Below are 27,008 nucleotides of genomic sequence, written 5' to 3' on the forward strand. Positions count from 1 at the left end.
CAACGTGGAACACGATCTGCTTAAAACACATTTTGTGGAGACGATAACTCGAGAACAACACAGTGCACTAAATTGAAATTTTATTTAATAATTGTTCGGGATATAGAACACAAATGTTTTGAAAATCAACGGGAACACTTGAAGAATAAATTTAATATGATTTTAAAGAACTTACAGTTTACGTCCATTTTCAAAACGGCGATGGGCTTCAAGTTCAGGACTGCCAGTGGTGTTATAGGGGTGATCATATTTGGATGGAATTTTGATTTGATTTGATTTGATTTATTCGCAATTTTCACAATAATGATACAGATTAGTTAAAATTTAACAAAAAAATAAAATATTCTGTACTATAAATTAAAATTTAACAAATAGAGAGTTCCCCACTCACTTAAAGGGAATATACATCATTTGCTTTTGCTGTAGTTTTCAGAAATGGATGGAATTGGGGGGTTGGAAATATATAGCAAATATAGTTACGCTGACTTTTTTGAGGTTTTGGGTTCGAAAATGCTATAAAAACCAAGAAAAACAATCAATTTCCTTTAGTCTGGTTCCCTGACTCCATGTAAGAAGAAACGGAGAAGTTTACATTATATTGGGGAATTGTAAGGTCAGGGAACCAGTCTAGCTGGCTTGTACCCGTTCATAGGTGTGCAATCGATTGCAAACAAGTGCGATGGTCAACTGGGGCCAGTATTTGAAAAAAAGCCAGTTTTTTCCAACGCTGATCGGCCGATCAGCGTTGGAAATTGATACAAAAATACCACTTTTCTTGAAAATGACAGTATACCGGGGGCCATGATTTTACAGGATGCTTTACACTGTCATTCACTAACAGTCCAGCAAGGTATTTCAAAATGATTCGGTAGTTTTTTTTTTTGATGTTTGCAAATGTTGTATTTTCCCTTTAAGTGAGAAAAAAACAAGGTCTGCATGGATTAAATGCAAAAAAAGTGAGAAAAACTTATTTTTATTGCGGTCTCCAAAAAATACCCTATGCCTCCTTAAATAAAGAGAAACAGAACTGATAGGTTCAAAGAAAGTATGGTTGCAGTAATTATAAATAAAATCACATGCTTAGAGAGGAAACCAATGTACATGTGCCATTGTCATGTTACATGTATCTTAAAAATTATCAAAAATCTTGAAATTACATAATATCGCACCTTAGTTACATTAAAAATATACATATTGTTTCACTTTAAAGTCATCGGCTAACCCCTCAAAAATGAACAGAAAATAAAATAGCTTGAAATAAGCTTTAATTTGCTGTCTCAAACACTTGAAGAGTTGTGAGTATTTTTAAACAATTTCTGAAAGTGCGCGTAATTACCATTGAGGTCTATGGTCTGCACCCAAACAAAATCACTGGTGACCATTAAATTTATATAGCGCCCCCAAGAGGACTTTATTGCGCGTTCAGGTTGCGGGATCCCAATAAAAGGTAGACTGATTCCAAGTCCCACACTTGTCATTCTCTCTTTGAATGTCGTTTTGTAGAGCCATGGCTAACGTTAATGGTTATTTGTTCCAAACATTGAGACTTGCATCTCATTCAGTTTACTTCTAAATTCTCTCAGAAAACTTTAAAGTTCCTTGTTTATATTGCCTGCAGCCTGATCATTCCGGAGGTTTTGTTCGGACTGCGTCGGCGCGGCACTTCAAGTTTTCATTTTAGAAATTGTAGCCCTGATGAGTGAGGAAGTTTAACCTCATCTTTTCTGTTTGCTTGGAGTGAAAAGGTGGATAGATGCCTAGCATTGGTAATAACATGAAAAATAGTCCATGGCCCTTGCTGTTTTTTTTAAGTTATAAATTATATAGTGGATACGGTAGTTGTATCTAATTCTACCTCCATGGTTACATCTAATCATTCAGGAAATGGTCTGAATTTTTTGGGGGTCATTCTGATTTGTAGCACCTAAAAACGCTTGTGTACGCATGCGCTCTTGTAAATTTGTGAATGGAACTTCGCAAGTCATTCCATGTGTGCGTGTGCACATGTAATGTTCGAGAGTAGTGATTTTGGATCGAAGTGGTCGTAATTTTTGACTTTAAATTAAGTTTCTTTCACAGGAGGGATGTCACTACCGCAGTTAGAAATAAACAAGGTGGTGGTCCACCCCTTGGTGCTGTTGAGTGTGGTGGATCACTTCAACAGAATACGAAATCAGAAGCGAGTGGTCGGCGTTCTGCTTGGTGCTTGGAGAAAAGGGGTCCTTGACGTCTCCAACAGTTTTGCTGGTTTGCATATTTCCCAGTTTATTTGGAACATGATGAACAAAGTCCATTTACTTGATACTTGATACTGTAATCCTTTTACAGCTCCTCTTGAGCTAAACTATGATGTTGGTGCAGAACATTAGACTCAGTCAGTTGTCATGGTTGTTATTTCCAATGTGTTTAGCTTTTGGATGCTAGCAGTATTTTAAAAACAAAACTTAACATGTTTAATATTTCTTTGTGACTTTGTCCTGCATACCTCCTTGTAAAAAAGACTCTATTTTAATATACAATTTTACAAGTCGTCCCATGCAAAAAGGACTTTTGCCGCCTCAAGCATTTATTTTTTTATTACATTTGTAACTCCCCCTTACCTGTGTAACAAAGTGTAGACTTAAAGTGGAAAATAATAAATTAAACATGAAATAATTAAAAACCCACAATTAGGCCTATCAGAAGTATTTATGTTCCTAAAAACTGAATTCTAACTAGTGTGAGTGACAATGATTAATAAAATACTTTGCCTGACTAATGACATTACCTTTCATTTTGTTTTGACCCAGTACCCTTTGATGAAGATGACAAAGACAACACAGTGTGGTATCTGGACCATGATTACTTGGAGAATATGTACGGCATGTTCAAAAAAGTTAACGGTGAGACTCAATCCAACTCATTCTTTTAGCCTTGTTGTGTATTTAGATAAATAATTTACGACTGTGATTTTCTAACCAACATCAACCATTCTCCTTCTTTACATTTTAGTGTATTAGTTGAACATTAAAAGTAGGTGTAACAATAAAAGTAGATGCGACAAAAATTGTCTAAAATATATATGTATTTTTTTTACATTTTGGTTCTCATTGTCTATTTTTCCTCCACAACTGACTACCCACATGTTGTTGTTGATTCTTTGGCTGTATATTACTAGTAAATATCATATTTTGATTTTGGGGTTTGTTTATTTATAAATCTCCATATATTGTCTGCCAGGTTTTAAAGGGAACATACAACATTTGCAAACATAAAAAAACGAAATGATCAAATTATCACAAAATAAGTTTCTGGAATGTTAGGGAATGACAGTCTAAAGCATCCAGTAAAATCATGGCTCCTGGTGTGCTAACATTTTCAAGTAAAATGGTATTTTTCCAACGCTGGTCGGCCAACCAGCATTGGAGAAAACTGGCTTTTTTTTCAAAACCTGCTCCTACTTGTTCATATTTAGTTATCCCGCATTTTCATTTTCTTTGCACTTGATTACATACCAGTGAAGGGTATAAGCCTGCTAGACTGATTCTCTGACCTTAAAATTCCCCAAATTCTATAAATTGCTGTGTTTCATAATAAGTGGGGTCAGGGAACCAGACTTCAAGGACATGATTGGTTTTCTTGGTTTTTCCAGCATCTACAAGCCCAAAACATGAAACAAGTGATTTAAACAATATTTGCTATAGCATACTAATCTTCCAAATCCATTTATTTCTGAAAATTGCAGCAAAAGCAAATGTTGTATATTCTCTTTAACTCCTTGTGTGGCCAATATCCTCAAAAGTCACACAGAGCAATGCCAGTTGTATTTAAAATGGACTGAATGTAGTGTTTTATTCCCCACGTCTAAACTGACATTTGATTCCCGTCACAGCACGAGAGAAGATTGTCGGCTGGTACCACACTGGTCCGAAACTCCACCAGAACGACATAGCAGTCAATGAAATCATCAGACAATACTGCCCAAGTTCGGTGAGTCATTTTTTCACTAAGTTTTTTCATTGTTGCTCTCTTAAACGTTGCATGTTAATCTATAAGAATTCATCAGTTGACAGACTACCAGTATTCTGTCATCATTTCAAATTTTCAAAGTTGAACAAAGAAATTGACTGGAGCGGGGTTTGAACCTGCGACCTCCAGATTACCATTCCGGTGCCATACCAACTGAGCTATCCAGCTCTTTGTTGGTGGTTCCCCAATTTGTCAGTGTCATTGTTCAAGGGGCGCTCGTCGGAAGCCATAAACACGTATATATGCCATGTAGCCAGGGATCAAGCCCAAAGTCACGATGCTAGCAACATTAGCAATGCTGCAATCCCGGGAAATAGCAAACGGGGATCACTCAAAGAGGAATATGTGATTTGTTACAAACATTCTCCGGTAATCCGGAGGTCGAAGGTTCAAACCCCGCTCCAGTCAATTTTTTTTTAAGCAACCTAGTCAGTTTCCCTTTGTGGTTTATGTGAATAATTTCAAATTACCAAATTTGGAAGCAAAGCGAGCCTAAAGAACACTTTCTTCTAATGGAAAGTAATTTGTCTTTTATTGATTGACAACGACCTTTTAGTTTAATGAAAATGTTAAGTTTGAGGGAAATAACTGTGAAATTTGGTGTGTCATTAACGACATTTTCAAAATATTTACCAGGACATTTGATCGTGTGTTTTTATTGTAGGTGCTAGTAATCATTGATGCCAAACCTAAGGAACTGGGACTTCCATCTGAAGCATACATTGCTGTTGAAGAGGTCCATGATGTAAGTTGTACCATTTTACCTTGAGTTTTGGTTTGAAAACTTGATTTTGCCTATACTATAACCAATCCAATTTTAGGAAAGCGTTTTTAGAATTTTGGTGGCTTGTAGCTTGTGGTTAAACTGAGATTGCTTGTTGCATATGTAACCGTGAAAAATGACACACCTGGGGAACTCGCGAAAACTACTACAAGTAAACTAAACTTGGGATCTTTGAAGGGAAAAGTCGCGAGGAGATTGAATTAATAGGGAAAAGGGACACAAATTTTAAATCTCAAACAAAAAGGACAAGAATAAATTTATTTACAAGAACTTTCAAAATGACCAGATAATTAAAACCAAGACCACGAAAATCAAGACTAAGAGCAAAGCCTAACCCCTAAAACCAACAACTTAAAGAAATATAAAGAAACTTAAACCCTAAAACCAAAACTTAAACCTTAAAAACCAAAGACTCAAACCAACACAGTGTGTTATATAATGGATCTTTCAAGACACTTCTGGCAGAAATCAATAACTCGAGCAGATAAACACTCACACAGGGCAATGCGCACCCAAGAAAATCAAGGGGGAAAGAGAGGAAATATAATGCATAGCCCTCTCTCTACGGCTGCTGGTCTGCTACTGATCATGAGGGGTCTGTGGTCTTACAGGGTGGCAGGGCACATGGTCTTGGGACAGGGGGGAAGTAGGGAACCAATGGCATGGGAGTACCGCTAATTTACATACTATGTGGACTGTTAATGGGGAAAGCTACTCAGGGGGATACACAACTATGAAAGGGTGGGGGACATCTAATAAAAACACTGGATCTTCTCAGGGGGCTACTCCTATACTAAAGCATACAAAAATACATTGGAAAAATACAAGTTAAATTTGGCCCTGCCACACATATTTTAGGACTAAAATCACACATTTAGAAGTACACAGATTTGATTGGCCAGATGAGCGACCATGAATTTTTTTTAATCCCACATTTCTGCTTAATTTTAAAATTAGATAATTTTTTCAAAAAGAGAATTTGAAAACTAGTTTTAAGAAAAAAATCTAAACATTTGAAGCATGAAGCATATTCGTCCATTAGCCCATGTACTATGTTGTATTACATTGTGTTTATTCATTGAATAATCAATAAAACCACAGAATGCTCGGGCGGTTTAGGGCAATATAGTAATACCAGGGCGGTTTTGGGCAGTACAGAGGACAAAAGGGTGAAAAAATGGGCTTCATTGAAATAATGCACATATATATTCTATTTCTCAACAAAGACTTTCAAATTAGGTTTTGCCCTTCACCGACGATTGAACTCTGTATACTCAGTGTGTTACCTCCCGAGTGAAAGTTGGAAAAAATCACTCGAATCACTGGGACTCGAACCCACGACCTCCTGCTTTCTAGTGCAGATGTCTTACCACTCGACCACCAAGCTAACGGGATCGGCTGGCTGGTTCGAACTGAGTATACAGTGTTCAAACGTCGGTGAAGGGCAAATCCTAATTTGATTTATATCACCCCGACGCAAAAATTCCATCTTATAACAAAGACTTTGTGTGATATTTCTCATTCAGGACGGTACGCCAACCAGTCGGACCTTTGAGCATGTACCCAGCGAGATGGGGGCGGAGGAAGCGGAAGAAGTGGGCGTTGAGCATCTCCTCAGGTGAGGCATCAGTTCTAAATTAGGTTACCCCTTGGCACCTTATCAAGGAAATATGACACTGAAACATGCTCAGCTGGTGGAGTTTTCCTCGAAGAACATGTAAACTTGATCAATAATTCATAAAGGCTTCCTTCTTAAACTCCCTAGCGGAGGATTTAGGACTTTTTTCTACCAAGTACTCATACCAACCGACCTATCAGAGGGTGCTAATGACCACTAATCCCTTTCATAACATTTTGTGAAGAAAAGGATGTTGCAAAGCCTTGTGGGTATGTCACTAGCCGTGATCAATGTACATGTACGTACATTTTATGTGCGTATGTGTTGCGCACGTGGAAGTGTTATCTCTGTGTCATTGGGTAAAGAAAATCTGTTCAGTGAGATCTCAAAAGAATTTTTGTTAGGTCGCCGATGCTCTTGGCTAGTGTCGCTGGTATTATTGTAGGTAAATAGAAATAGCGCCCTCTGTTGATGTTAAGGAATTAGTATGTGTTGGATGCTTATTTTGCCAGTGACCAATAGCCCAGAATGACATTCGTGAATTTTTAAGTTCTGTACCAATCTTAACAGTATTTTTGTAAAAACTGAAATTTCGTATCTCTGGACTTTTCAATCGTCATTAGTCTTAAGACTGGATGACTTGTGATCAATTTGACATTGGTTAACAATCACTTGTCATCTCTGCAAATTACAATGTACTATCAAAGCTCCTAAAATCAAGTTTTAAAATTTGTTTTATTTATTCCTGGCTGCAGGGATATCAAAGACACCAGCGTGGGCAGCCTGTCCCAGCGCATCACGGGCCAACTGCTGGGTCTCAAGGGCTTCTTCTCCCAGATGCAGCACATCCAGAGCTACTTGGAGCAGATCGCCGCCGGCAAGCTGCCCATCAACCACACCATCATCTATCAGCTGCAGGACATCTTCAACCTCCTGCCGGACGTCAATCTGATGGAGTTTGTCCGGTCGTTCGTGGTGACCACCAACGATCAGATGCTCGTCATCTACCTGGCCTCCTTGATCCGGTCCGTCATCGCCCTGCACAACCTCATCAGCAACAAGGTCCAGAATCGGGACCTGGAGCGACAAGAAGGCAAACCCGACACCAGCAAAGACAAAAAGGAGAAAGGCCAAAGCGACAAGGACAAAACAGAAAAGGACAAGGACAAAGGGAGCAAAAGTGACGGCAAGGGAACGCCCTCCAAGGAGGATAAAAAATCAGCATCGGCGAAGAAGTGATGACTCTTGACTCTTTATGTGTGTGTGTGTGTAAAGATGTTTGGAGCTGTCTTCTTTTTTTTTCGTATAAATGATGTTTTGTGTTAATATCCGTTAAAATTTGCATCAGTTTTGGTTCAGTGTGGCTTCCGTAGATGGTGATTGTTGAGCATTTTGAGAACCCCAATGAGAGGGGCACACTGCATGTGCGTACTGGTTTGCGTGCCTAGGGCGTGAAGTACGCACGACTTGCTTTGTTCTAAATGTGGACAAACCCACAGCATTTTCGCGTGAGCGTCAAATGCCGTCAGCAGTGTGTTCAGATGTCCCTCCAAGTGGTCTCCCCCAACTCTCCCTTTGTAACCGTTGAGGGGGTACTTGTGCACGAAGCCCATAGACATTTAGCATCATTGACTGGACCTCATTTGACGCTGGAGGACCCTTTTTGCCATACGAACAATACAGTTGTCTTTACTTGTTCTCTAGTTTAATAAGAACAAATTGGGAGAGGGGGGGGGGGGGGACTGGGTCCACCAGTGGTTAATGCTGGTTTTTGATGACAGTAGCCATATATTAATACATAAAAAGTGGATTATAGAATGGCTTGTCATGGTCCACCAACAGTAGCAGTTTGAATGTTGTCTAGAAAGGCAAGACTCTAATTTGGGCATTTCACAATGCAGTGTGCTTACTGTGCTACAAAAAATTTGACACGGAGAGTTCGCTTTTTCCCAGTGCATCGTGGGAGATGGTTGACAAATTCATAAGGTTTTGAAATTGTAAGTTTTTCCAGTCGTAGTTTAGTAAGCGTATGATTTGAGTATGTGTTTGCCCTTTTTCCTTTCTTTTTATCAATATGGTGTTTTTTTGTCAGGCGGCAGAATGCTATGCCCCAATCTATTACATATAGCTCAAATTGCCTGATGATGACATTTGTTCAAATGGGCCATGTTTTGTCGACCGTAAACTTGAAAAATGGACTCTCCATGGCAAACTCTTGGTAGCCCAAAATCCTGCCTGTTGGTCAAATAGTGCACATTTTTGGTCAGCTCCTTCAAACTCTGCCACACAAGCCTTGTGAGAAATTGACCATAGCGCATGCTGATTAGCATTCTATGGCCCACATATTTTAAAAGGTGACATATACATGTTAGGCCAAAACAAAAAATAAGTCGGTCTCTGGTCAGCGCGCGCGTTGATTTTAATCATGCGCGTCGATCCTTTTTTTGCCAAAATGTTCAGCGGTAGTTCCAACAGCGCCCTCTATTTCCGCACCTCATTTTTTTTTTACCAAAGAGCACCAAGGAATGGGAAATTGCACCAAGGCAAATTATGGAGGACACCAATGTACATGAGGACACCAAAAAAGCAAAATAGTACCCCACCTTGTCTGTACAATCCAAGCTTGAAAAAAAAAAAAAAAAAAGCCGCGTGGCCGCGTCAATTCCGGAACTTTGGTCTTACCAGAGACCGAATTTTTTTTTTTTTTTGGCCTTAAATCTTTTTTTTTTTTTTAAGTGACTAGAAAAATAGAGTTTGTGTACATGGATGTATCCTTATTAAAATGTCAAATGGCAAGAAGTTTGACCCTTTCATAACATTTTGTCACTATTGCCTCTTCAGCAAGATGCACTTATGATAACTGGAAAGTAACAACTAACAAGTATGATTCACCAATACCCTCCGTCTTCTTGATCCTTCGAAAATCCATCTCAAGATTTTTATTAGAGGATTTTGTAGGAGTGAGGAAGCTACAGCCCAACCACTATTTCCTTTAGCGGGACTTGATGCCATCTGAAAGTTTTAAGAGGGCGCAACTGTTTCCCTGCTCTGTGGTTGATTTTTAAGGACACGCAGTGGTGGATACCCCCCCCCCCCCTCCTTTTGAGCTACAAAAAAATCGGAATATCATGCAGAAAAAAGTTGCACATGCCTGCTCCTCCCCCAGCCAAAGCTGGATCCGCCCCTACATGAGAAGGCTCCCCTAACTCCCAAATTTAAATCTTTATCTAAAGTAAAATAGCGGTGGCAGTGCATAAAGAACAAATATGTCAGGCCAGGTGACAGAAGAAAAAAACGATATTGTTAGGTATTGCGTCATGGAATGCTTCCGATGAATCATCGATAAAAATATCACAGATGACCAAACGTCTCTTGTAGACATTTTAAAGCTATGTGCCACTGCACATCGGAATAGAATGACGTCTACCGGTCGATACTTCTGTGATCTTGTAGTTTGTGGTCCCGAGTAAGCCGAATGACCTAATATCGATGAGTATTTATATACTATGAATCATATTTGCATAGTAGAGAACTGGGGCAAAGAACGTTTGCGTTATGGCGAAGTAAGAGGGCAATGTTTGTGTATTGTTAGCACAGAGCACCTCGTCCGCGGAGCACGGTTCAAAGAAGAACCGTCGAACATCACTCGTGAGTCATATTCCCGAACAATAAAATACTTATGTCCTTTTGTTTGTTTCTGCGGATATTTTTGGGCCACTTTTGTTTTCGCTGAGTTGGTAACTGTCGCATGCTCGTGGCGCACGCGGTACGACGTCATGCATGATATATACGTCATCAGTGTTCAATTCTGGTGATGATCTCATTCACCCGTGACTATAGTGCACAGCTCATGATGAGCTTCAATCATTCAAAGCATAATTTGTATTAAACACTACGTTGAAAATTTTAATAGTTTTAATTTTGTTATTTTTGTTATTTTTTGGGGGGGGGGGACTGCTGAACCGACCGTAGGATCCCGCTTTGTAAAATATCAAGAAGAGTGAAAAAATGTAATGAAATCTGTTGTTATTATTCCATGATTAGAATTTATCATCAACAAATAATTTAGAAAAAAAAAATGATATCATCAGCTGCAGTCATATTTTTCTGCAAGTTTAAAATAGTGTTTCAAATCGTTCTAATTAATCGAACACATTTTATCAGCCGGTACTGACTGAAATATTTACACAGGGACTAGACTTTGGAGTTTAGCAAACACTGTACTATTGACGTCAAAATCGGAGGTTAAACAAATCTAACATATTAAAATGACGGATGGACGATTTCTGACAGTCCACTTCGATAACACCCCTTGAGTTGGTGGTTCTTCCTGTGGTGGGGAGGGGATGGGGAGGGAGTGGGGGACGACTGTCCTTTTTACCGATCAATTGACGTTGGGTTAATATTAAGTGATCATGGAAGCAGCCTATTTAAATAAGTCAATTTTATTGCTCCATGGTTTTAGGTGGGATCTACCCGATGTTCCCCAATACCGATGTTCCCCCAAATCCTTAGGGTTAAGGTTAGGGTTATATTGGTAGGGATTTCGGGGAACATCGGTATTGGGGAACATCGGTATGCACCCGTTTTAGGTTGGGAACGTTTAGACCCCAGTTGGGGATGGGTTTCTTTCGTGTGCAAATATTGCTCCGATTTACCGCGCTTTTGTACGTAATCTCCAAGACAACGAGACCCCAGGGGTGGGGCAGCGGATGTCCCGATGCTGAGATAGGTGAGAAAGTGCCGTGATTTTTTCGTCATTTTTGCTTCATATTAAACCCTTTGCTCTCTCACAAAAAAACCCAAACAACCAACCACAACAAAACTCCAAACAAAATCATTGTCTAACTTGGCGAAAGTGTAGCTCGGAAGAGTTTCTTGAAATTATTGTCCCAAACTAGACCTACGTATATACAATCGCCCTGCGCCTGTTTTACACCTCCGGTTTTGTGGTTTTTGGACCGGTTTTCTAGCGAACTGCAATTCATCTTTCAAGTATATACATGAAACGCAATTTATGAAAGGTTTATTTTTTGTATTTGTATTTTTTCTTTGGGGGGGGGGGGGTCCAGCCCCCATCATATTTTCAGCGGGGGCCAGTGGCCCCCGGTTCCCCGGTTCCTACAAAGTCGTGACGATATATCCAATATACAACACTTGAATTTGCTGTTAATGTCTTGACCGAAGACTACAGAAATAACGGATGTGTCGTCTAGGTACAAAAGAAATGCATGATGACTCGCGCGCGCGATCGGACACCTGTCGTAAGCAACTCGTGATTATGCGTCGTTTCCAAAATTCGTCATTTCTGTCTATGGCTACGGATAGTCCCCGTAACGTTCCTGTGCAAAAATCGAAGCCATATCCACATCATTCCCTATTAGGCTATACGACAAGTTTAAAGCCCAATTGGGCGATATGAAGGCTCACAAATAAGAGTTGAACGCATTGGGCGCTTCGATTGTACCGTTTTGGCGCAGCATCCGCATTTTATCCAGGGCGGCTATCTAGTTCGAAGGACGCACGTATGCATTTGCTGGAGAGTAAATTTACAATTAAAAACCCCATATTGAAATATCTCTCGTGTGATTTAAATTTTTAAGTTATATTCAGGCTACTTAGTAAGCCGTTACTGCACCAAACATGGACGATCCTGCCTTTCCAGACAGCCACTACACGACTACCACGACCGGCGCCACAACCACCACGACAACGGTCCAGTCTCCGCCGTTGAGTGTGGACAAGGCGTATCTGATGTCCCCGCCCGGCATTCTGCGACTAGTTCAGATTGTAAGTGAAATCTGGGTTCTTGAAGTCCTTAAAAATGGTTGATTTCACGAACATGTGATTTTGTTATAAGTAAAGTATGCACTTTATAACAGAAAGGTTTTGTCAAATGTGAATGTTTCATTTTTTAAAATTATCCTAATCTAAATTCTAATGAAAATTGACTAATGACTGTTTGGACGGTTTGTAGAAAATTGCGAGAGCTGCGAATCGACAATACATTTTCTCAGTACATCACTCATACCATGTGATTTCGAACATTTTGTTCTCACACTACAGTCATATAAACTCTTCCATCGAATGTTTGTTGAATCAAAATAAGTTGTAGAGTCTCTAATTTTTATTATAATAAGATGGAATTTTGTGTTGGGGTGATATAAATCAAATTAGGTTTTGCCCTTCAGTGTGTACTGTTACCTCCCGAGTGAAAGTTGGAAAAAAGAGTCACTTGGGTGGGACTCGAACCCACGACCTCCTGCTTTCTAGTGCAGATGTCTTACCACTCGACCACCGAGCTAACGGGATCGGTTGACTGGTTCGAATTTGATGTACATAGCAGCAGGTACCACATAAACTAAGATGGAATTTTGCGTCGGGGTGATATAAATCAAATTAGCTTTTGCCCTTCACCGACGTTCAAACACTGTACACTCAGTGTGTTACCTCCCGAGTGAAAGTTGGAAATTTTTGAAAATTTGCCAACAAATGATCGTACATGTATGTTTTTGCCTTGTTCCGGATCGCATGTGCTTTAACGTCCCAACTACCGGTACACGCGCGTTAATCGAATTTATACAACACCTGAATAAATCCCCGTCATCTGATTGGTGGGTCGTTGATCACATGTCATTGAATTATTCGTACCAATGCACTGCGTGCGCGTGGCACGCAGCGCAGAGTGCAATGGAAGTTCTATTGCACGGTGAATAGAACTTCCATTGCACGGTGTCACTGCTGCTGCTGGTGGCGCTGTTTTAAATCGAGATAAATTTAATATGATTGTTCTCAACCTGTTAAACAGTTTGCATTAATATAAATATGATGAACTTGTCGAACTTTTAAACAGTTTTTAACCTGAATGAATTGGCTATTAAAAGTCAACCAATCAGATGACAAGGATTTATTCAGGTGTTATATTTATAAAACAAATAATGAATGTTTCACGTTCGTGCAATGGAAAGAATAATTTCATTCGGTGACAGATGAAATGTTCCAATCCACCCCCCCTCAACTTTTCCCCCGATAGCCTTGAATTTTTCTTTTTGCGACCTGAGCTGTTATGACTTTTTAGCCTCGAGCCTTGAGCATCTTTTGATACCAAAAACATAAAAATTGCACTATGCGCCGAAAAAACGAGTGGACAATAAGCTCTGGCCGTCTTGTATGAAAGTTTTGCATAACGTAGACAGGAGAGTGTTGACCGCCATCCCACGCAGCCACACACTGTCCCACGTGCCATCCCACTCGAAAATCACGCTGTGCTAGTCTGCCCTGAAATTAAAATTGACCAAAATAAACCCCCTGACTTAGTTTCCCATCAAAATATAGCGGGCTGTGTAGTACGGTATCACTATACTGCACAAAGTTTGCCTCTATAGAGCCTAGCGGGTACTTAAATGCACAGCCGTTTTACCCGCAGTAAACACTATACGAGTTTTGACCTCGGTGAGGTCAAGTTGTACATACTATAGCCTCCGATGACATCATGTTCATGGTCCTTATTTTACAAAAAATTTATTAACAACTTTACAAATTGATACAAACAATTTTTGTTAAGTAGCCTATTTAATTGATTTTGTTTGCTTTGTTTGAAAATTAAAATTTGGTAGAACTTTTAATTAAGGGAAACTTAGGGGGGCTTGTTTTTGGTCAATTTTCCGGTCAATTTTCCGGGGACAAACTGACCACCAAGTGACATGTCAAAGCTCCTGCAATAGCTTTAAAATGACATTTCCCCATCATAATTCCTGATATCTGCGGGTTAAACCACCCCAAAAGTGGCATCTGACAATACCGGTAAAGTGCCCAACATTACGATTAAAATATAATAACATTCATGTGTGCGTGTGTAGTCTCCCCCCCCCCCCCCCCCTCCCCCCCAAACCCAACCCCCCCCAATGTTCAATATTTCCATTCATATCCTACCCATTTATTATGATATTGAATGCATGGTCAGGACCAAGAACTTACAAAATGACATAGGGGCACTGTATGCTTGTTCAAAGTACGTGTCACAACATGTACAGTACAGTACACAGTCAGTACAGTACACTTCACAGGGTGGAAAATTGAGGTGGTCAAATGTCATACATTCCTTCAAGAAGGTACCTGGGGAATTCCAAGCCAGTGGAGATAAAGCATTGCACCACTGGAGTTCATTTGGTGGAACAAAATGAATTTCATAATCTAATCATGTTCATACATGCAACATATGTACTAGAAGTGTGTTAACAAGTTGGCATTGGCCAGCGACAGTGATTAGAGGCAGCAGCTTGTTCCATTGTCATTTTAGATCGATTACATCATGACTTTGCATAATGGAGAACGGAAACCCAAGAAGTCTCGCGCTGATGTGTTAATTTACATTGGAAACATTATCGCGCAAGTATCTAATACTTGTACCCTTTGACAAGATTCTGCACGTCATAGCAGTCCTTCTGATTTGAAAATCACAGGCTTGTGGAAAAAGGCACACCTAGAATATTCTAGGCATGTGGTTTTTCTAGGTGTGTGATTTTCTACTTGTGATTCTGTGGTCCACGGAAATTCAGACGTGCAATTATTCACACTTCTCGGGAAGGTTTTAGGCGTACGATGGCGTGGGGGTGTGACCGCACGCCTCAAATCAGAAGGACTGTCATAGCATCAAATGCTCACTGAAAATTACGAAGTATGCGAAAAAGGGAGACATTTTCTGTGATCATTTACATGTATGTGGTGTCATTGTACAAGACATGAATTTGTCTTGGCCAGTAGTGCCAGTAATTTAGAGTTGGGTACAAATAGGGCCTATGGCCCTCATCTGAGCTTCTGTCATGAAGCTACAGTAAATTTACAGGTGTTTTTTTTTTATTCCCAGAGGTGCAAGACCTTGTATCTTAAGGTCAAGTATACATGAAGTGGCATGCCATTGGCCACTGTAGGGATCACGCTCTTCTAGTTATCCTTACTTATTTCAGGTCTCCATGCTTTCTACAGTATCTGTGTACTGTATTGCGCTGCTGTAAATAATAAATACAATAACAGTCATGCCAGGTTGTTGATATGAACTCTGACCTTGTATCAGAAATTGTGCATTAACAGAGCCACCACTGATTTTTACTATGACTACCGGTATGATACATGTGAGAATATGGACAACATACCGGTAGTCCACTGCCAGAAAATGATTGACTTGATGTATTTTTTAAATTTTCCTAATTTGTATTATTATTAGTTTTGATAAAAAAATATCTTTAGTCGTTGTGCAACACACGTGTTGACAGACTGATATGACAGCTCTAGTGGTTGAGGATAATTTAGAAGTTTAGTTTTAAATTGATTTTAGATTGTTTTATGTACATGAATTGATCTGTTATTAAGATATGTATATGGTACGTGCACTAATTTGCTAAAAAAAACTAAATTTATCTACCGTGTATTGTCTACGATTCAGAAGCAATGTCTTGACTTGAATTATTAATTAGTTTGCTTTTCAAATATATTAGATTTTTCTTAATTTATTAAACAAGATACACATATATTGGAACTGTGTGTAAGTTTTGCATAATTTTGGTCAATTTGATCCCTGCTGAGTCAAACATAATTCCAACATCTACTGAGTAATGGGATCTAGCAAGGAGATGGTTAAATCCTGCATGGATCAAGGTCCAACCGACTGTTTGAATACTGTCGGAATCAACTTAAACAGTGGTAAGACTAGAGCAGATTCTTTGTTGCGCAACACACCGCTTTCCAACATGTTTATTGCTTATTCTCATTCTCACACACTGAAAATTCAGGCATTTCTGCTTCGATCCATTTTGCTTCATGTCACTTCTTATTGCATATGTGATGCGATCAAGCTAAATGAGTCGTTTGTCGGGAACTTTCAGTTGGAGATACATGTACAGGCCAAAGTAGGGCCACTTCATCACATCACATCATCACATGTCTTGGTGTTCCAACTTCCATAATTTTTGAACTAAAGATGGTATCAGCATGCGGTTTTCACAGCAGTAATGCTGAGTTGTGCTCTTTTCAAATCTGTAATAATATTTTTTTTACCAGGGTCGACAAACAACTCATTCAGCTTGATCGCATCACATATTCATGTCATTTGATTGCATTGAATAATGTTTATTACACGTACGCACATGTGCAGTAATCTCTTGTAATGCCTGGGTGAATAGTCGATTTTCTACTCGAGAATTCGCAAAGAAATTACTCACGGGTAGTCGAGTGCCTGCGAGTAGTTAACTGAATTCCCATAAAAGCAGAAAAATTACTATGACTATGATGTGAAGTAACTTACAAGCAAATCACATTCTTCAGCACTGAGATCCTTACTGTGGAACGTTTTGGGTCATTTGCTTAAATTTTTTTTTGGAGGAATGGAATCCTAGCGAGAGAGAGGTGGAGGGAGTGATTCCCCGTTTGCAGGGGATGTATTATGCTTTGAACCCTAAACCCTTAATTGCTACTTGTGAGTACCTGCTTCTACTCACGCCAGGACGAGTACTCGAGTAGATGAAAACCATTCAACAACGAGTAGCATACTCACAAGTACTGGAGTAATTGAGTTACTTGCCCAGCGGTAGTCTCTTGATATACAAAGTACTTCTGATCTAGAAAAGGACCTTTAGTTTTAGCGTGTTACTTGAAAGTGAGATTGTTTCGCAATATACATGTACAGGTACATACAACTACATGTACATGTACATGTACATCTTCAAGAAAAGTCTTTGCATGGTGGAAAGATACTAAGACAAGATAAGTTTGCGGTAGCACCATGTGAATAAATCTCCTTTGTGAGTATGTGTGGTTCTGAAAAGTCCCTCCACCACACATACTCACAAAAGAGATTTATTCACATGGTGCTACCGCAAACTTATCTTGTCTTAAGAAAAGTCTGGGAAGGACATTCGAAGTTCCATCTGGACAATTTACCGTACACCACATGTCACTTGAACATAGCCTGACATTCATAGTGAACCCATATTAATGAATGAATATCATATGGGTGTCAATATAATGCACTGTTGCTGATTTTGTACAGTTGTGCATTTAATTAAAGCTTTTGAATAATTTATTATTCGATTACTTGGACTTTGATTCAATTGAATTTTCTGATACGGTACACGCAGCTACGTTTTACGTGTGCCAGCAAAAATTGTTCACGCTGATCAAGCATTAGATGGCCTGTTGATCGGGATTTGCATTCACCTGTATTGATAATTTGATATATTCTTTCAAGAAAGCTTACGAAACTTAGAGCAAGTCAGGCCCGATCTAGACGCCGTGCTTCTGCCATGCCGAACTCAATTAATTTGACTTTTTGAACTCGGCACAGTGTTTTAACTAGGCGTTTAGATTTAGAACCATTTGGCTGGGCAAATTGAATTTGGCACAGCACAATCCTTTGACTTTAACAGGGGCCAATTTCAAGGCGCTGCTAAGCACAAAAATTTGCATAGCACAAAAAAAGTCTGGCTTATAAAAGCAGGTTACCAGCCAAAACTCCATGTGAAGTATTTTGCTTGTGATTAGTATGCAGGTGTTGTTCGCTTAGCATGAAAATCACATGGAGTTTTGGCTGATAACCTGCTTTTATAAGCCAGACTTTTTTGAGCTAAGCAAATTTTTGTGCTTAGCAGCGTTGTGAAATTGGGCCCTGGGCTGCTGCATTATTGTCGTTGCGAACGGCAGTGGCACAGCACTGTTCTAAACTCTGTGCCATTGCCGTGCTGAACTCAATCAATTTGAAGTTGGGGCAAACGTGCCTTCACAAAACCTTCTCTTGCGTCCGCATCACAGTGTGTGGGATTTGAGCGAATATTTTAATCCCGCTGAAAGTTCATTGAACTGTTTTAACCTGGCCCATTACTCCAGATGCATTAATTTAAGGTTCGAGTATTACGTTTGGCGTTTAGAGCAACTACCGTGCTGTAGACAAGCTGTTGCCATACTCATTTCAATTTAGTTCGGCGCGGCAGTAGCACAGCATTTAGAATGGGCCTAGTAGTCTTCACAGCAGCTCGAAAATCATGGGTGTACATAATGTGACCAACGACAAAAAGAGTGGCACATGACCACGCAACTTACTTGATTAGTCTGTACCATGCATGCTTGTCCGAGCAGTCTTTGTGTGAACATTTCATTCAGGGTTCTTCATAAAAATCAGTACTTGCCTCATCGCTTCTAGAAACTAGAAAATAATGTTGCTGTGATGTTATTATAGACATAGTTTGTAAAAATGTGTTTTCTTAAAGATCTTTCTGCATGATTTCCATTTTTCCATGGGAAATAACAGTGAAAACCATTCCCCTGTATTAAAAAAACCTCCAAACTTTGTAAAACCACCAATTTGTTTCTTTTACCCCGAGAAATTGAAATTTTAAATTTTGTAATTACAAAAATTGTCAGTTGCACAGAAAAATTATGAATTTTAAAGTTTGGATAATATAGACCTAATTTTCATGACGTCACAGTGACTATTCTTGAAGTACATGTACATGTAGTAACTGCAAAGTTATAAAATCTACATATGTAGGCATTTAGAAGCTACCGTAAGTGGGGTGTGAGCTAACTGCAATCCAAAATGTGACGTCACAAAATTAAGTCTAAGGATCTATACACATCAGTTCATGGTATGACAAGTACATTTCATACTCCTTCGCAGCGGCGGCGGAACGGTTTTCAAACTGGGGGGGGGGGGGGGGGGGGGGGGGAGCACACATCACCGAAAAGGGGCACTTGCTCAGTACTTTTTTTTGGCACATCCGTGTTGAAAAGGTCAACACGTATTTGTCACCAGACACTTGGCCTCCGTAAAATCAACTGGGGGGGGGGGGGGGGGGGGGGGGGGTAACCATCTTCCAAAATAGGGGGCGCTCTTCAAAACCAGCCATTATGCAGCAAACTATGCATTATGTGTCGATTTTCAGGGCGCATTGTGAGGCTTTTGGGGCTTGGTTTTCATATTCCTCATTCATATCAAAACTATCTACATGTATACCATTTTGGGAAATGGTTACTTCAAACAAATGTCAGAAACTTTTAGGGCATTTTTTTTCATCTCAAGGGGGCACATTTATGCCTCGAGGGGCACATGTCCGCAAAAGGGGCACTTGGGTAAATCTGAGGAGGGGGGGGGGGGGGGGCAAGTCCCCCCCTTCCGCCACCACTGCTCCTTCGCCCCTGCTCCTTCATGGTTTGACCATACCCGGTACATGTATTGTGGTGTGCACAGACCAGAAGATCCAAATTAAAACCACAATTTGCCCTACCCTTTTACCCAGCTGAATTAAAAGCTTTTGGCACATGTACAATGAATCAACTAATCTGGTGAACACAATGAGAAGCCATTTCATTTTAGAGTTGGAACCACGCTCGCGGGCATGTCACGCAAGGTGCGTGCGCTTTTTTTGTTACTCTCTTGACTTGATTGCGAGTGTGCATACTAGTACATGCTGCTCGCAAACACAATTCCACGTCAGTAAAGGCTAATTCAGTGCAGGTTGCCGAATTTTCCTACTTGTATGTATTTATGATCTCCTTGAAATTAAACATTTCCGGTCCTTTCTTTTCTTTAGGTCTTAGGTCTGCTGTACTGGATCTTATTGGTATCCTGTGCGTCTTATGGAGGATTCCCCATTGCCATGTCCATCATGGCCTGGATCTTCACCCTATTCTTCTTCGTCGTGTTCCTGTTGCAACTGGACAAGCGGGTGCCTGCTGTCCACTGGGTTCTGACTGTAAGTAGTCTTTTGATTCCTCACGATGAGCCGTCGATCTTTGCAAAAATTCATTTCTGATCAGCCCTGTCATAACTGTATTGAATTTCTTCGTTCCTCGGTGAATTTAGTTGGCAGCTAAGAAGAAAGAAATTAGGAATTTCAAATTGTCCTGAATCATGAGGATTCAGGATTCAATGGGAGAGATTTTAAAACTGTGAGATGGGGGCTAATAGTGGGGCAGATACAAATGTTGGGGGAAATAATTGAGAGAATTGGGCCTTTGATGAGCATTACAAGCATGGCATTTGGCACACAGTCAGAGTGCATTGTATCGCTATGTCCTGTATGAACTGAACAAAATAGTAACAATTCAAGTTGATGATTGAAACGAAATTTACGCAGTCTGCAAACTGAAAAGAATGCAGCGCTCACAAAAATGCGCGATGATTCCAAAAACACATCGAAATGGTGAATTCTTGATACATGGAGGTAAAGGAAAATGCTCATATATTACACAAAATGAAAATTTTTCAATTGATATTTCCTTTTTTGCCAATCTTCACAGCGAGGTGGTGATATTGGCAAAAATTGAGCGAGGTGGTCACTGAAAGTAGCGAGGTGGGCCACCTCACGTTTGAATGGGCAGGGGAAACACGGGTCCTCAGAAAGATGTTTGGCTATAGGCCATCGCAGATTTGCCCTTTGAAAAAAAAATATGTAGAATAACAAGCGGTGGCGGCCACTTTTTCGAATGGCTGCCATACCCTGTATTTTTTTAAAGGATAAATATATGGTGGCATAGCCAAATATCTTTCTTAGCACATACTCTGACTGTGTGCCAAATTCCATGCTTGTATCATCAAAGGCACAATCCCTGCACCCATCTGCTGTGCTACAGTGTTGATGATACACTCTAAAACTCCAATCTTCTCTGCTCTTTTTCAGGTGTTGCTTCATGACCTCGGGTGGACTGTAATGCATTTCATTTGTGCTTGTATAGTAGCCAACTGGGCCGCCAGTCCGTGGATTGGATATTATTACAGGCATGGATGCGTATCATTTTCAGCCGTAAGTTTTATTTCAGATCAGACCAAGAGAAGCTGTACATATGTGACCTGTTCTGTCAAAAGCAGACGCTTCTGGGCAGAGATTGAAATGGAGATAGGGCCAAAAAATGCTGTAGGGGTGATATTTGTCAATTTTCTAATTTTTGCATATTTGTAACCTTGAACATGTTTGAGATATACTATAAAATTTTGAAACCCTAATTTCAACTCTAAATATAGTATTTTTGATGATTTGTTAAGGTATATCAGTTAAAGAAATGCCACTTGAAACAGGTCTTAAAATAGACCCCAAACTTTAACTACCATTTTCTCCGTTTTCTAGTTTTCGACACGATGAACTTCATAAAAGCATTTCTGCCCAGGAATGACTGGTTTCAAAAATTGAACCACCTATTAAAAGAAAAATGTACATTTTAACAATATGCAAAAATCTCATTATTGACCTGATGCCCAGAAAAGTCTGATTTTGACAGAACAGGTCACACATATGTAATGACCATACATGTATTTCGGGATAAAAATTGACATGAAACCCAAGGTTATTGATGCAAGTGTACATGTTGCTGTAAAAGTGCTAAATTTGCATTATATGAGAATGATAACAAAGGTCGCATACCAAGGTCGAAGGTCATCTGAGGTCAAGTTGTAAAATAGGCTGAATAAAATTGGTCTCATTTCAAAAAGTTGAAGTCCAGTTGGAACCGAAGTTGGGCCATAGATGCAACATGGCAACCTTCATATGATAATGATGTCAAAGGTAACATACCAAGGTCGAAGGTCATCTGAGGTCAAGTTGTAATATAGGCTGAAGCCCGCTGAACACGTAAAATTGGTCTCATTTCAAAAGTTGAAGTCCAGTTGGAACCAAAGTTGGGTCATAGATGCAACATGGCAATCTTTACACTGATTAGTCACTCTTTTAAAGATAATCCCAAAAAGCAGGCGAGACTGATGGTTCCAGATTCATCTTGTATGGTATGATGTCTTCAACCCGCCTGGCAATGCGGTTGAGTGAATGTTAAGCCCGTGCCTCGGTCTTTTCTTGTCAAAATAAGCCCGACCTCAACTGGTTAATGTCACTTTCTTGTTTGACCTTGCAGGTGCTTGGATTTGCCCTCTTTGTCCTTTACGGAGTCAGCACCTTCTTTGGTTTCCGTGTTTTCCAAGCCGGCGGTGGGCTGAGCCGGCTGACGGGGGGTAGCGGGGGGCCAGGGGCCACAGCTACCACCACCACCACTGTCACCACCACTGAGTACGCTGCGGAAAAGGGGGATGAGGGACCCCCTCCTTACACTAACCCATAAGTTGTCTGTAGCTGTGTTCGCATTTGATGTTTTTATCCGGTAAAACAGAGACTTCTGTGAACTTTATAGTGACTTTGTTAACTTAATTAAATTAAGTGTAGTGTGATCAGTCGGTAACCTTCCCAAATTGTCGAGTGTCGATTTTCGGTTGTAAGTTTTGCGGTCTGCAGCCATAGATTTTTACAGGGCCAACTAGGTCGCGGAATATTTACATTGTTAGTTTTGCGTAACGAGTGACTTTCCGAGGGCCGAAATTAGTCCAAACTGTAGACGCACGGTAGAATGACCACAATGGAATGTTAACAATCGCTTGCGGGAGCTTTTTACAAACTTAAAGGTGGAGTTTATCATTTGCAGCTATCCAAAAAGTAACTGACGAAGTTATTGTTGAAACGCATACTTGGTTTAAAGACAGTAATGGCACTAAACTCCCTGTAAAATTAATTTTTTTCTGGCATGCTGTCATTTTGAAGAAAACAATCAAAGAAGGTCATTTCCAAAGATGCATCTAAAGACGCATTTTTGGAAATTTCTGTTACTAGCCATCAATGGGTGCACGAAAGTGTTGATATAATTCGCCGGTTCAGTGCATGACATCGCGTAGCTGCAATCGGCTGAATGAGAACGTGTCCCGGACACTGATTTGGGGCGCAATTCAAAACACGACTCGGCAACCTTTGAATTGAAATCGAGATTCTAGAATTATTGTTTTCCTCGGAATATACAGTACTCGCTGAGCTGAAAGTTCTTCAGGTTAGTTCTTAAGCAACTTTTATTGCTTCAAACAAAAGAAATGCACAAATGATATACTCTACTGTTAAGTCCAATGCGAACGTAGCTAGTTACGGCAATTAGCCCTGAATGTGGATTGATCCCGAGGTTGCGATTTTTCTGGCTTTACACCCCTCTTAAAAAATTTACTGATTTTTAAATTCTTATGTACTTTTTTTTTAAAGAACAAGGTTCATCCTTCACTGTTTTTTTCCTGTAACCTGTGAAAAGTTACTTTTATTACCTTTTGATAAAGACAATACAATGTATATGTACTTATTCAGTAGATGTTAAACACAATAAGGACCTTTTGGCGATTTTACTGCTGGCGATGCCCGCTCATGTAAAGAAATTCTTCAAATAATGTATCACTAATAAACTGTATATACAGTATGTATTTTGCATAATGGATTATCAGCTATCTCTGTGTGTACGGTAGTAACCTAAATTAGATGTTGCTGTGGAGAGAAATGTCTACAAATAGTGTCCTTTGTTTGGATACAAAACAATGGAAATGCCTTTGGCTAAACTGTGAATCTGTCAGTTATAAAGTTGTAGTCGTACAATCTCCATGCTAAAGAACACAATGCCGAGTTTCGCTTCTATTTTTGAAAAGAACGTCGTCGTCTTTGGAGTGTAAAATTGGAAATGTGCCTTGAATTATTCAAATTGGAATATTTCAGGAAGTAGTTTAAATAAATCGTGCTTGCAATTGTGATTTAGAGTAGTCAGATTTGGGGTTTCTGTTTCGGATTGAGGAAGATACATTTTTGTGTGCTGTGGTGTGGACAGTGCTTGACAGTGGCAATGGTTTGAATAAACATGGACTTTACTCACACAGAGAACGGGATACGTGTCTCTTGATGACATGGTCTCCATTAATGACATGGATATGTGGCGATCGCTGATTAGCCTATGGTGCCTGATGCTGTCGAGCAGCCATTTTAGCTCACCCAGCCTCGTGCTGTGTACTGCGTAGTGTACATGTTGTTACTGGAATCTGCCCAATAGTCTGAAGGTTCGATAGTCTGATGGTTTATTGATCTGAAGGTTCAATGGTCCGAATGCACACGTTTCCCATAACCAGGGTTCATTGGTCCGAAAATGAAGTATGGTTCGTTAATTTGAAGGCTCTATAATCCAAAGGTTCATTTATCCGAAGGTTCGGTCGTCCGAATTTAGAATACGGTTAATTAGTTCGAAGGTTTAAAAGTCCGAAACGAAAACAAGGTTCAATAGTTAGAAGGTTCATTATTCCGAAAGCGTACAAGGTTTGATAGTCCCAATTGACAATAGTGTTTAATGCTGTGAATTCGGACAGTTGAACGTGACTGTTGATTCGGACTATCGAGCCTTCAAATTATTCAACCCTATTCTATTTTCAGACTAATGACAATGACAATAGCTAGGCTTGAGGTGTGCATACGCCCCTTAAATGTGACATTTACTGCAGAACTTAATAGGAATTTGTACATTTGTCAATTCAATATATACCGGTATACGCAAAGGTGTTATTTGCCTGAATAAGATGTGGTGTAATTTAAAAATGTGAACCAAAACAATTTTTTTATTTTAGGAATCATAGACATTTTTTTATTTGTCTTGGAAGATTTGGGAGACTCTTAATGTTCTTTCGCAAAAGAATCTGACGTTTTGAACAAATTTTGTCCAAATTTGCATTTTAATCAACGAGTTGAAATTCACATTTTGGAACAATTGACGACCTTGATAAAAAAATTGGATTAACAAAACATCATGTATACTCCAATTTTAAACAATAACTTGTGATTTTTATTAAACTGTAATTAGGTTATGTAATGAGGAAATCGTACTTCAATAAAATTATGTTCACCACTGTACCTATTTTATCACTCTAGAAGAAGGAAAATATGGTTTTTCTTTTGCCTTTTACATAGTTTTGTAGCACTGGTCAAGGTTGTGAATGATCGTTCAAATTACTGTGGAAGCAACTTTGGTGCTGGTAGAATTTAAAACTTTGTTGTTTGAAGAGGAAATGATAAGAACGCTGTTTGTAGTGAAGTCTCCATAAAATTCAGCTTCAGAACAGGATTTATGCACCAGTTTATTTCTTTTCGTTTTGATTACCCGTTTTGATTACACTTTTCTACTTTTTTAGTAATGTTTACATTAGAAAACAGTAGAATGCCAGTTACAATGTGTGAGTGTGAGTTTGTTTCTGCATTCAATAGGGGACGTTGAGCAATAGAGGACAATAGGGTTCCCAATTCCCGAAGGTCCCCAATTTGGCGATGTGTACAAAACATATGGTACAAACAAAAGAGGGACAATAGGGGGTCCCCAATTGCAGGCAAATACACACTTGTGTTCCTGCATGGCATTACGCCTGAGGACAGACAACAAAAAGAGCACAAAGGGGCCATTGATCCTCGAAGGAAGGTGCCTATTGTCCTCGAACGCAGGTTTGTGTGCTTAGTCTATGGGAGAGTGTTATATTACAGGGACAAAGGAAAACACAAAGCCAATCCTCGGAAGCATAGCAAAAAACGACTATGTGTTTTTGTGTGTGTGAGGTGTTTGTGTAAGAAATTCTAATTTTCATTTGCAGTATATTTTAAAGTATAGTGTCAACGAGATGGAAATAATCTCATTTTTATCAACATACCCCTTTAGTTTTATTGTGTATTTTGTCAGTACTAAATGCATATTTTTTTTTTAAATCCTGTATCTAATCTAGCATGTGTTCAAAATTAAATAGATCATTTATCTTCTATATATTTTTTGTATTATCTTTGTGCACATTCTTACCTCTGTATAGGTTTGGATAGGTCATAGGTTTGGTCGTGCAGAACGTTTGCTTGGACAGTGCTGCTAAAATAGTAATTGAACAACCTCATAACAATAACAGACCTTTATTTTAAAACCTTAAAAGACAGGAAAAAAAACAACAAATGAGGTCAGTCCTTTGTTTTTGTAAATGCTAAGGATATTTCCAAATCCTGTTCATTCCACTTAGTGCAGTCTCAATACATTTATATGTCAATTTTTTTCTTTTGTGTTTTTAAGTTGAATTTAGAGATTGACTGAAGAGGGGTCTGAACCTGCAACCTCCGGATTGCCGTTCCGGTGCTCTACCAACAGTAAGCCCCCTTGAACAAAGACACTGACGTAATTTGGGAACCGCAAACTTAGGGCAGGATAGCTCAGTTGGTAGAGCACCGGAACGGCAATCTGGAGGTCACAGGTTCAAACCCTCCTCCAGTCAATTTCTTTGTTAAAACTTGAAAACATTTTGTTTTTAATGCACCTATTCAGCTTTCCTGTGTGGCGTATTTGAAAATTTTGTTTGTTTTTGCTAGCGTTGTGGTTTATTTAGGACCTCTTCTCTCAAGCTATTACTGTGAAGTAAAATCTTACGGCAGCAATGTAAATGGCAGGCAGCATACTGTTCCTAATTGGCCCAGTTCTTACTGTGGAATGTTAGAGTAGGACACCCCGTGAAGATGAGAGTCCAACTAAAAATGCCTGACTTGAAATTGACCCTGAAAGATTGTCATTAGTAGTATATACAACACTGTCATGCCAAAGGAAGGACTAGATATGCAGGGAGAGTAAAAAAGAAAGTGACCTAATGAGAGAATTTAAAAAAAACAAACATGTTGTTCCCTCCATTGAATAAAAAGGAACAAGGATTGAGTACATATTATTGACTAGTAACTAAAAATTTCATGTAGTAATTTGCATACTATGTTC

General features: G+C 39.5%; 2 protein-coding genes across 2 annotated transcripts; both read left to right on the forward strand.

The window, feature by feature from the left end:
- The first annotated feature begins 1,965 nt into the window (after positions 1-1,965).
- On the forward strand, positions 1,966-7,743 carry LOC119739398 (26S proteasome non-ATPase regulatory subunit 7-like). Its single transcript, XM_038214341.1, has 6 exons — positions 1,966-2,247; positions 2,790-2,882; positions 3,872-3,969; positions 4,673-4,753; positions 6,319-6,410; positions 7,166-7,743. Exons 1-6 carry the CDS (start codon positions 2,085-2,087, stop codon positions 7,647-7,649), a joined length of 1,011 nt encoding a protein of 336 aa, XP_038070269.1. The 5' UTR covers positions 1,966-2,084; the 3' UTR covers positions 7,650-7,743.
- A 4,116-nt stretch (positions 7,744-11,859) lies between these two features.
- On the forward strand, positions 11,860-25,144 carry LOC119739199 (CKLF-like MARVEL transmembrane domain-containing protein 8). Its single transcript, XM_038214043.1, has 4 exons — positions 11,860-12,200; positions 19,991-20,152; positions 21,080-21,202; positions 22,302-25,144. The coding sequence occupies exons 1-4, from the start codon at positions 12,054-12,056 to the stop codon at positions 22,503-22,505; spliced, it is 636 nt and encodes a 211-aa protein (XP_038069971.1). The 5' UTR covers positions 11,860-12,053; the 3' UTR covers positions 22,506-25,144.
- Positions 25,145-27,008: the final 1,864 nt, after the last annotated feature.

This window comes from Patiria miniata, unplaced genomic scaffold (assembly GCF_015706575.1).
Source record: "Patiria miniata isolate m_02_andy unplaced genomic scaffold, ASM1570657v1 HiC_scaffold_30, whole genome shotgun sequence".
Taxonomy (NCBI): Eukaryota; Metazoa; Echinodermata; class Asteroidea; order Valvatida; family Asterinidae; genus Patiria; species Patiria miniata.

What these genes read in the sequence shown, in the direction of transcription:
- LOC119739199 (XM_038214043.1), top strand. Translation starts at nt 12,054, where the DNA reads ATGGACGATCCTGCCTTTCCAGACAGCCACTACACGACTACCACGACC. An exon ending in CTGTCCACTGGGTTCTGACT is followed by an intron (nt 20,153 to 21,079) that starts GTAAGTAGTCTT and finishes GCTCTTTTTCAG; the next exon opens with GTGTTGCTTCATGACCTCGG. An exon ending in GATGCGTATCATTTTCAGCC is followed by an intron (nt 21,203 to 22,301) that starts GTAAGTTTTATT and finishes TTGACCTTGCAG; the next exon opens with GTGCTTGGATTTGCCCTCTT.
- LOC119739398 (XM_038214341.1), top strand. Translation starts at nt 2,085, where the DNA reads ATGTCACTACCGCAGTTAGAAATAAACAAGGTGGTGGTCCACCCCTTG. An exon ending in CGTCTCCAACAGTTTTGCTG is followed by an intron (nt 2,248 to 2,789) that starts GTTTGCATATTT and finishes GTTTTGACCCAG; the next exon opens with TACCCTTTGATGAAGATGAC. An exon ending in CATGTTCAAAAAAGTTAACG is followed by an intron (nt 2,883 to 3,871) that starts GTGAGACTCAAT and finishes TTCCCGTCACAG; the next exon opens with CACGAGAGAAGATTGTCGGC.